Here is a 10,535-nt window from a genome sequence, read left to right as displayed (position 1 = left end):
TCTTTATCTAGTCATGGATTTAACACTTGTGTCCTCAACAACACACATATATATATATATATACTGACATGCACATACACTTGCCTTGAGACAATACAAACATGAAGTTACAAAAAAGGAAGCATGTCCGTCGACTTTGTTCTAAAGAAAACTTAGTTTCTGTAGAAATGTTATAAAAGTATAGTCTTAAAGTAATGTTCCTCTCTCATCCTCATTGTTTTACGGCAGGAGTAAGTGATGGCATTTAAACATACTGTTACTTCCCATCTCGTTGAGGGAAAAGTAAGCGACACAAAACCAGGTGGACTTGGTCAAATAAAGTTGTTTTACTGACCAACTTTGTCAACAGTAGTGCTCTAATAAACTGGACACACAAGCCAAACAATTAAAGAGGTTAAAGGTCACCTATTATGTCATTTTACACATGAATATGTGTCCCTGGGGTGTAAAGAGACTCACTATGTGTCAGCAGATACAACCCTCTCTCTTTTCCTCCTTTTCCATATCTCTAAAACCCAGCGTAGCAAACAGCGAGTCAAGATTGAGCAGAAACATGACTTCAAGTTTCTTCTGTGGATTTGCATAAACCATACATTGGATGTGTAAGGAGAAAAATAATTGGGGACAATGGTCACGTCCGGCCAACCTTACCAGTGAGCTCTTATTGCAATGAGCTTTGGAAGAAATCATGATAAGGATGAGATTATATAAATTGTAAGTTATTTTTTAAAAGAATGCATGTAATCTAAACAGTACAAACTTTTCCAGTAAGATTATATTTGTACATGGAAATGGTAAGGGTAACTGTTTTCTGTAAAGATGACACTGTTCAACAAAGACAAACACATGTTTTTCTGCACGCATTTCATTCAAAAAAAGACATTACACTTAAAGGCACATTTTTCTGTAAATTAAACGTACACATCTGACTAAAATGATATTCTTTAAAGCATAAGTTAATACAGCAAAACACATGAACAATATCTATAATATTCACAACACTTCCTTCATTTCTCAGTTGTATTCCTCCTTGCTGCTGAATTATCTTCAGAACACATTTGGTCTCATATAGCAGGTGTTTGTTAGATTCAGGTAAACAGCTCACAACGCAGTCACTTTTTCAGTCTTTGGTTCATCTATGTTTGCATATGGGACACCTAAAAAGAAAAAAGATAGATTTTAGAACTGCACACATGATCGCATCAGTAATTATATGATAGTTTTATTGTAGATGTTCATAAAGAAGTGAAATCTGTCTACAGGCATTCAACCAAAATGGAAGTCGACGTTTAGCATAGCAACAGGTCAACATTTCGGTGTATTGCATACAACAAGCTTTGTGGCCAACACACGTCTTTGATACTTAACAAGTTTTGTTCAGCAGGCTAATCTCCACATATTAATGCCACTTTGTGATTTTTGAATCGTATGTGCAATCAGCAAAAATAAAAGCTAATATAGTGCTATAAACAAACTACATTACGGTCGCACGGCTACCACCGCTAAGCTCAAAGTGGGCTCGTGTCGGCTGGATGACATTTGGTAGTTTAATTGGTTACTTGTTAGGGTTTTTATGACAAGTAGAAGGTTCAGACATTCAGATGTGTTTTATGTCGTGGAAAAAAACTTGAAAATCTCATAAGCTTATGTTAATCACAGACCTCTTTACCACAAATCTGTTCCAAAACGATTTACTTTGAGTGATGAGGAAACCAGAAGTGATAAAATGCGAACTCCTTTCCGAGTTTTAGGAGTGTTGTTGACGTATTTTATGTCGTGGTACAAACGCGAAAGTCTCGTAAGCTTGTGTTAACTAGAGACCTTCTACAAATGCGTTCAAAAAACGATTGACTTTGTGACGAGGCAACAAGAAGTGGTAAAATGCTAAGTCTTTCGGGTTTTAGGGCTCACTACTGCACCACTTTATTAGGAGACTATTGGTCCTAATAAAGCAAATCCTTGTATCTACTTCCCCTTTTTTATACAAAAGACTAACATGACATTCAATTGGGCTAATTTCCTTGAACAATAATGAAAATTCTTACTTGCTGATGTCAGGCTTAGTTTTTTCCCCTTGCTCCTGCGAACAGAAGATAACAGATGTGAGTGTTTGAAAGAAATGAACGTGATTACAACATTTGTGCCTGCAGGGGAGGTGGTAAATATGGTTAGAAAGTAAAGGTAGAGTGAAGTCAGTCCCTCCTCCGTGCTGATACAGTATGCTCCCAGAAATATCCCAAAAAGGTGATGACACTGTAATTTTCTCTCACCCCCATAGAGACGACTGCTTTCTCTGAATTACATAAACAAACGACCTGCAATGAAATTCATTTGACTTATTTATCTTTGCCTTGGTTAGAGTGTATTCAGTCTGTAGAGGACAGCAGCAGTTTCCTTTGGCTGTGAAGTGTCAGTCAGCAGTAATGCCACGCAGAACCACACATCTATTCACATCCTACACACAAACGCTTTGATAAATGCCCATAATATCAGTGTACTTACTTGGATTTCCGTCTGCAAACGCACACAATGGCGGTCACAATTGCGATGACGGCGACTGATGCCAGGACTGCGATCAGGATAATCCACTTGGTTTCTGAAAAAATAGAATGACGAATTAATTAAACCAAAACTTTGACTCTGTGTTTCTCCAAAAAAAGTTGAAAACTAAAGACACTCAGTCAAAATGTAGTTTAAATCTCTTTTGCACATCGTCCTTATTTGTAAAACAGAAAATGGCTAGTCTGTTGATCTGCAGGTTAGCCCCCAATTAGCGCTACATTGCTAAATAGTTAAATGCATAATAGAGGAATTATTTTCTCCAAAACAAAGTATGAGTAATTAAAACTTATAACAACACAGAATAAAGCAGTCTCATGTTAAAACATGTTGTTTTTTCTAATGGTGTTTGCTAGACATAGGATGCAGAGGCAGCAAGCTAACCGCTAAAGCTTGTTTAGCTTGTTTCCTTGATAAGATCCAGATGTTCAGAAGGTTTTGTACAGGGAGCTGAATTATCCATGAAAATATGACCCTCTACTCTAAAAAAACAAACAGACATAGTGAATACAACCAATTCAACACTTAATAAAGCAGTATCACGTGAAATATCCGTGTTTTGTGATGCTGTGGCTGCGAGCTAACCGCTAACGTTTGTTTAGCTTGTTTCTCTGTTCACTTAACATCCAGACATCAGGAGGTTTTTTACCGGGAGTGTACTTTCCCACAAATATATATAATTCCTCTCCAAAACAAATGGACCCATTGAATACAACAAATAAAACACTAAATAAAGAAGTAGCCTATCTGTTTATCTGATAAGTGCACTGCTGAAAAAAACAGCTTAGACCAACTTAGCTAGTCAGGCTGGTCTTGAACCAGCAAGACCAGCCTGGCCAGCTTGTCCAACTAAACCAGCCTAACACCAGCTAACACCAGCTAACACCAGCTAACACCAGCTAACACCAGCTAACACCAGCTAACACCAGCTAACACCAGCTAACACCAGCTAACACCAGCTAACACCAGCTAACACCAGCTAAAACCAGCAACCATCTTAAGCTGGTCTATGCTGGTTTTTTCAGCAGGGTGAAGCTCCTGCTATCTCGTGACTAAAATCGTTCATCTGGTTAAAATAAATATACAAAACAACCAAGAGTATGGCATTTAAAACTGAATAAAAAGTAAAATTATGACGGCAGAAGTATAATAAACAAGTGTCACCTAAATATCATAGTTTTTCACTAGTCATTGGTTTTGTAAATTGAATCAGTAGGGAAACTTTTTTCTTGTAGCATGATTTTATTGAGCTTGCCGTACCCAGTCCTCCTCCGGTTTCTGTGATCTCCACCTCGCAGTTTGTTCCCTGGAATCCGTCCGCACACAGACAGGTGTAGGTGCTGTTGCTGGCCTCCTTACACGCTCCTCCGTTCAGACAGGGGTAATCCAGACAGGGACTCGCTAAACACAGAACAAAACATTAATTAGTTTTTTGACACATTGATTTTGTTTCTTTCTCTCACAATCATCTTTTTAGCATTTGCAGTGTTGCAGTACTACATAGGGGTGAAGAAATATAAAAATGCAACAGCGTGATTGACAAGATGTATTTTACTTTTCATCCAATTCAATATGTATGGCTAGTTATATCCATATATAACCATTTTATTTCCCAAATTAAAGGTAGGGTAGGTAAGAATGGAGAAACCAGCTCGAGTGCGCTAGAATTTGAAAGTACACAACCGGAAAAAATCTGCCTCTTCCTTCAGACTTCCTTACAGAGCCCCTCCTCCAACACACACAAACGCACACATGACCAATGATAAGTTTGTGCAAGGATGGAAGGCTGACAGGCAGGTAGGCCATCCAGTTATTTTAGCCGGGCCGGCTAAAATGATTGGTCGTGCTTTTTACAGTACTACGGCTTCCACAGATGACATTTTTTTGCTAGTGGAGCCTCTGTGGCGCGCTTACACTGTAGGTGCGCCACATTTGCGCTTCAGATGAGGCTCCCTCCGCAAAATGAAGAATTAACCCTCTGCAAGATGAGGCCCCCTCCGCGAGGTGAGGCCCCATGCAGTCTGCGTGATCTGCCTGTAGGGAGGGGCGGCCCTGTATCCACCCCTTTCAAATCTACTACTCTGATAAAGGCTAAAAACCAACCAAAATGTAATCTTTTGAAAAAATCTGATTAATGTCACAGATTTTGCCATCATTCATTTTGGTTATGTTTTTTCTTTGATGTGAGAAGAATCACATTGTGGCAGAATATGGGCTGAATCAGTAGACTTTACACTGAAATGATATTGAGTAAATGATAAATAATTATAAGCACAAACACGCACCTCTGAAGCAGTCCCGTTTGAAGTCGAAGATGGTGCAGAGGTACCCGCCCTGGCAGGCCTTGGCCTGGCACACGGCGCCTGTGCTGGTGCATTCACAGGTCTCAGAGCAGTCCTCAGTCACAAACTTCTCCCCCAGCTGCAGGAGGGAGGGAAAAGAGTTGAAATAAAATCACATCATGACATTGTGACACACAGTGATTATAACTCCATAAGGCCTCTTACAGTGTAGTATCTGTTGAGGAAGGTGCAGCCGCACTGTGTGTACGGCACACAGATCCCCTCGCTCATGACGAAGCCCGCGGCACACTGGCACCCCTCCACACAGGAAGTGGTGTCACACTCAGAGGGTGCTGCCAGATCGGCGCAGGAGGCGGGGCAAGGGGACATACAGGTGGTGTAGGAGCTGTTGGCGTCACAGGAGAGGGCTGGGGGAGAGAGATAACACAACACCATCTCGTGTGAATTATTGCGTATGTTTTTTATATTGTTTTTCATAGTTTTTTGGGGGGGAAATCTATGTGCAGACTGTTGAAATCAGCTCAAGTTGTGGTTGCATTTTCTCAAATGCACATAAGTGCAGTGGTGGCAGAAGTACTTAGATTGTTTACTTAAGTAAAATTATTAATACTACAGTGTAGAAATTGTCCGTTACAATTAACAGTCATGCAATGAAAGTGTAACTTGAGTAAAAGTACAAAAGTAGACATAAATAAACTATATTAACCTGCAGAGTAACTAATGATGTCAAATAAAATAAGTGAGTAAAAAGGACAATATTTGCCTCCAAATTGTAGTGGGATAGAAGTATAAAGTAGCATAAAATGGAAATACTCAAGTAAAGTACAGGTAATTTAAATATGGACTTAAGTACAGTACTTGAGTAAATGTACTTAGTTACTTTCCACCACTGCATAATTGTGACTTAAACAATTATTACCACACAGCTCTACTCTTATTGACTTTCATACAGTACAGACAGTATTATGTCTGTGACATCAGAAGCATGCATTCCCAAACAGTCAGTGTTACATGAGTCCAGGTCCAAACAAAGTCCTCTTTCTACCATGCGTCTGACACTGAGACCCCTCTGGTGTTCCCCCATGATGTGAATGCAGGGTGACTCTGTGTGTGCTCAGCCTCTCACCACAGCCCAGCTGCTGCCTCCAGGAGCCCAGCTTGACTCCGGCCTCCTGACAGGTTGCTATGTACGCCTCGTAACTGGCACAGCGCAGCGCCGCACTGCCCTCCTCCGCACACAGGTCGAACACACAGTCACTGCAAACACACACACACACACACACACGCACACGCACACGCACACGCACACGCACACGCACACGCACACGCACACGCACACACACACACCGGTGTGAGCAAATCCAGCCGACTTACAGAGCATAAAACACAAACACTGTACTGTAACTCTCTCCGGTTCCACACACTCCACAGAATACTCACTCCTGGTAGCTTTTAGGTGGCAGGGCGGCATGGCAGACAGCAAACGGGCCCTTAGAGTCAGACAGCGCTCCACACTGAGTCGCACTGTTGTAGTTATCGAGCTGAGCCTTAGAGCAGTCCGATGTCTCAAACCCTGAGTCTGGATCAGTCTCCACCTCTCGCCTAGAGACAAATAGCCAAAAGGATGGAAAGATAGAGGACAAAGAAAACAGTTATGGCAAAACAATTCTTTCCATTTTTCCTTGTCCGATGTGAGGGTCTAAGGACAGAGGCTGTCGTATTCATATTCTGTGTAAACTGTAAAGCCCCCCTGAGACAAATGTGATATTGGGTTGTATCAATAAACTTTGAGAAATATTTAAGGTGTCCCGATATCTGTATACCAGATTACCACGAAATGTGGATAGAAAACCAAGGTTCCGAGATTATGAAAATGTTTAGGTATATTTCGTACCCAACATAAAGACCCTCACCTGTTGTACAATGTTAAAAAATAGTTTTTGATCATTTGTCTTTTCTATAAACTTATTCAGTAACTTCTTAAAGTGTTATATTGATAACTTATTAACTAAAAGGTTATTACTTAGGGAGCGCAGACCTCTGCCAAGGCCTTTTCGCAAGCTTAAAATGTATTTGAGAATAATGCCGGTGATTCGGATCTCCTCAAAATTGTTACTGGTTCTTCCTATCCCAATGCTACACCTTTCCGTCCATAAACGACCACTTATTTAAAGTCAAGAATGTATCCCCATTTCAGGAACCTTGGTGTTTTCCAACTTTCAGTCAACATCTACAGCTTTAGAAGGTGTATTTACAGCTACAGCAGTGACCCTGGTGGTTGTCCTACCTGTGGATGTGGACTGTCTGAGGAAGGTTGGAGATCTTCACTCCCTCCGCCTGTCGGTCACTGACCCTCCAGCTCTCTCCGAAATTGTTCAGGTCCCTGACCACTGATCCGTCCGGCTTCATGTACTCGTTCCTGGTGAATCCGTCGTAGTTTCCGCACAGCCCTCTGACGGAGTTCTTATAGGTGTTGGGCAGAATGATCTCTGATACAAAGAGAGACAGAGGAGGGGGTTCAGTGGATTCACAAACAGGCCCAGTCTGTCACTGTGGGCAGTTTCTTCTTCTCTTACCTCCACGAATGTTGCCGTCAAAGCGTACAGTGAGTCCGAAGTCAGTGGTGAGCTGGACCTGCCTGGAGTTCATGGTGATGGTCAGACCATCGACTGGACTGAGAGGAGGGGCAACACGCTCACCATTCACCTACAGAGACACAATATTTCAGTATGTACTTTTTACTACAGGCAAAACGAAACAGAAGAAGAAAAACTACGTACCAGGACGGTCTTCTTCTGCAGGAAGCGAACGTTGACGCCGTAAACGTCGATGTACATCTGATCTAGGAAGGAAATCCTTCTGTTCCCCCCACGCCTGATGTTCTTCCCCCTCACCACCAGGGGAGCCATCGAGTTCTGCAGGTTGTAGCCCTGAGCCAGGACGTAGGTGTAGGGCCCTTGGAAGTGATGGGTGAAGCTGTCAAATGTTCGGAAGTGAGGGTCCCCAGAGATGCTGCACTTGTCGAACTCTAGATGATAGTATCAATGAAATGGTGAAAATTAGTTATGACTTAAAAGCAATACTTATATTTTCCACCTTGTTACAACATGTTGGATTACTACAGGTGAAGCGTGGTGGACTCACTGGTGGGTTTGCAGTAGACGTCTCCATATTTGTCCAGAGCACACACTGAGTTGGAATTGCAGGTTTGTGCCTTGCATGTGATTTTGCCACCGAGGTCACAGGTACACATGTCAGTACATTTTTCCGTCAGCCAAGAGTCTCCAACCTGCACACAAACACAACACACAATTTATATATAATATAAATACAATGATCGATTGCTCTGTGTAACAATCTTTATATGATTGAAGTCATATTTGTGGAGCTTCAGTTGATGGTGATAAGACTGACAGGCACTACAACTTGCACCACCAACTGAAGAATAATGTGCAAATTGTAACTCAATAAAGGTTCAATGGAAGGATATTGTGAATGCATGACATTTATACATTGTTGTTATTGGCATTGTTCAATCTGAAGGATTGAAAACAATGGAAGATCTGAATATATCGGACATTTTAAAGAAAAAATTACTTACATTTAAGTCAAAAAAAATTAACACATTGTACAGTAATAAATGAAAAGAACTTTAATATTTGAAACTAAGTATGTCATTTGGCATTTAGCAGGTCAGCTAAACGTGGAAGAAATGTAAAATTTGCTTTAAATAAACTTTTCCTTACATCATTTTGTAAATGTAAGATTAAATAACATTAAATATCATAGATCTTTTAATGAAAATGCTTAGGAATTGTTTTGGAACTAATACAGTAGATATTACTCTTTTATCTTCAATCATTCTATAAACTTTCTTTCTTTGGGTCATGATCCTAGGCTGGAAACTACAGATACAGATGTTTTTTTCTGGGTCCATGCTTACATCTATTAAGTTCATCTGCACTTTTAATACTCTGTGTATATCTAATGTTCTGAATCTATATTATCAGATCCTGTTCACAGCAATCGGCCAGCAGCAGTGTGTTTCACTCACATCGTGGTACTCTCCATCGGAGCCCAGACAGCCACATTTGTCCAGAGGAACACACTTGGTGTCACTGAGGACGTATCCGGCATCACACTGACAGCCCTCCACACAGGAGGTGGGGGGGAGGTGGCAGGACATGGGGAAGAGGTCTGAGCAGGTGGGGGGGCAGGGGGCGGTGCAGTCTGAGTAGTGGCTGTTAGGAGGGCACGGCACGGCTGCAGAGAGGGAAAATTAAAGTATGAAAATCAGAATCAGAATCCCTTTAATAGTACAGCGTGTCAGCAAAAGTGATATAGCAGATAAAAGGCAAGCAATGATAAAGTAGCTAACAGGTTACATATGAGGAAAAAGCACACATTAGTAATACAAAAAAATAAAGACAAATAAGTACTTGTCTATGGCTAAGAATGAAACCAATTCAATAAAATAAGAATTATAGAAAATTATGGTTAGCACGTAAAAAAGGGTTAGGGTTAGGTAATATATACACTTTTTTTGGTGTGAATAAAAAAAAAGTGTATATATTGCATATTACAGTTGTATAAAAGAGCAAAACTGGAAGGTTCATTCAAATTGTGAACGAGTGGGACTTGACGTACGACAGAAGGTGTTGTTCCTCCAGCTGATGGTGACCCCGGCACTCTGGCAGGCCGCGGCGTAGGCCTCCACGTTGTCGCAGAGCGTGGCCTGCATGCCGTTGTACTCGCACATGTCGTAGATGCAGTTACCCAGGAAGGCCTCGGGGGGCACCAGTGAGTGGCAGGGCTGGAATCGGTCGGAGAGGATGACGTTGCCACACTGAGCCTCGTACAGCGTCTCTTCTTCTGTGGTGCAGTTAGGGTGGATGTCTGGGCGAGTGTCTGGCTGACAGCTTAAGGGAAGAATGTTGGAAGAATGGTTAAGTCAGGATTGTCAGGGCTGCTCTAGACCTATCCTAACCTTAACACTTTTTGAAAAGGGCATTTTTTATAATCTACTCTCTTTGAAGCGACTATAGCTGAAAACTCAAAAGGGTGACGCTCTGACGCTGCGTTGATGCTTTTTATAATGTGGAAGTGGCCGTGGTTAAATCTCAAATGGGTTGGAAAACGTTAGACGCAGCCTGGTCTTCTTGATTGTATTCCTATGAAACTAAACTGCAGTCAGTAACATTTATAAACATTGCTCATACAATTGCTTAAGAAGGAGGACAGGATGGATGGATGGGTCGTTTGCCATGTGTAAAGAATAGTCAACATGGACTTATTCCCATCAACATATGTAGCTTAAGTTACATAACAAACATACCTATTCAAACCAAACCATAATCTGTTACTAAACCTAACCAAGTACTTTAGTTGTGATTTTTTCTTTCAATGTATAATGTTCACCATGTATAACTGCAACTATAATCTGGGAGGAAATACATTTTCCCTGATACGTAATGCAGAATGCAGATTAGTTTAGTGACGATGTATAAGGCACTGACCCGGAATCACTGTCTCCATCTGACTTCCAGCTGTTGCCCAGTTCAATCACATCCTTGGCTGGTTTCTTGTTGGGCATCAGGTTGTCATCAGTGGAGTTGTGGTTGTAGTTGCCACACATGCCACACAGCTAGAGTGGAGAAAGGTTGATATGGGTTA

At 41.3% G+C, this 10,535-nt stretch overlaps 1 protein-coding gene across 2 annotated transcripts in view; it reads right to left on the bottom strand.

Annotated features, from left to right (window-relative positions):
• Positions 1-863: 863 nt before the first annotated feature.
• The window catches only part of zanl (zonadhesin, like), a 34,221-nt gene continuing 24,549 nt past the window's right edge, over positions 864-10,535 (bottom strand). Inside the window, exons 38-53 of one of the 2 annotated variants that reach the window (XM_034139658.1) lie at positions 10,379-10,506; positions 9,510-9,781; positions 8,917-9,125; positions 8,007-8,151; positions 7,643-7,890; positions 7,439-7,568; positions 7,150-7,351; positions 6,303-6,464; positions 5,989-6,119; positions 5,067-5,269; positions 4,845-4,980; positions 3,820-3,960; positions 2,503-2,596; positions 2,271-2,315; positions 2,046-2,080; positions 864-1,157 (exon numbers count right to left, since the gene is read on the bottom strand). In XM_034139658.1, coding sequence (XP_033995549.1) covers positions 1,102-1,157; positions 2,046-2,080; positions 2,271-2,315; positions 2,503-2,596; positions 3,820-3,960; positions 4,845-4,980; positions 5,067-5,269; positions 5,989-6,119; positions 6,303-6,464; positions 7,150-7,351; positions 7,439-7,568; positions 7,643-7,890; positions 8,007-8,151; positions 8,917-9,125; positions 9,510-9,781; positions 10,379-10,506 — 2,337 coding nt within the window. In that variant the 3' untranslated portion in view covers positions 864-1,101. The remainder of the gene's footprint in view (positions 1,158-2,045; positions 2,081-2,270; positions 2,316-2,502; positions 2,597-3,819; positions 3,961-4,844; positions 4,981-5,066; positions 5,270-5,988; positions 6,120-6,302; positions 6,465-7,149; positions 7,352-7,438; positions 7,569-7,642; positions 7,891-8,006; positions 8,152-8,916; positions 9,126-9,509; positions 9,782-10,378; positions 10,507-10,535) is intronic. The other variant, XM_034139659.1, reaches the window with a different exon arrangement.

This window comes from Trematomus bernacchii, unplaced genomic scaffold (assembly GCF_902827165.1).
Source record: "Trematomus bernacchii unplaced genomic scaffold, fTreBer1.1, whole genome shotgun sequence".
Lineage (NCBI taxonomy): Eukaryota > Metazoa > Chordata > Actinopteri > Perciformes > Nototheniidae > Trematomus > Trematomus bernacchii.
Note: the sequence above shows the minus strand (reverse complement) of the source record. Positions and strands in the feature narration are given on the sequence as shown.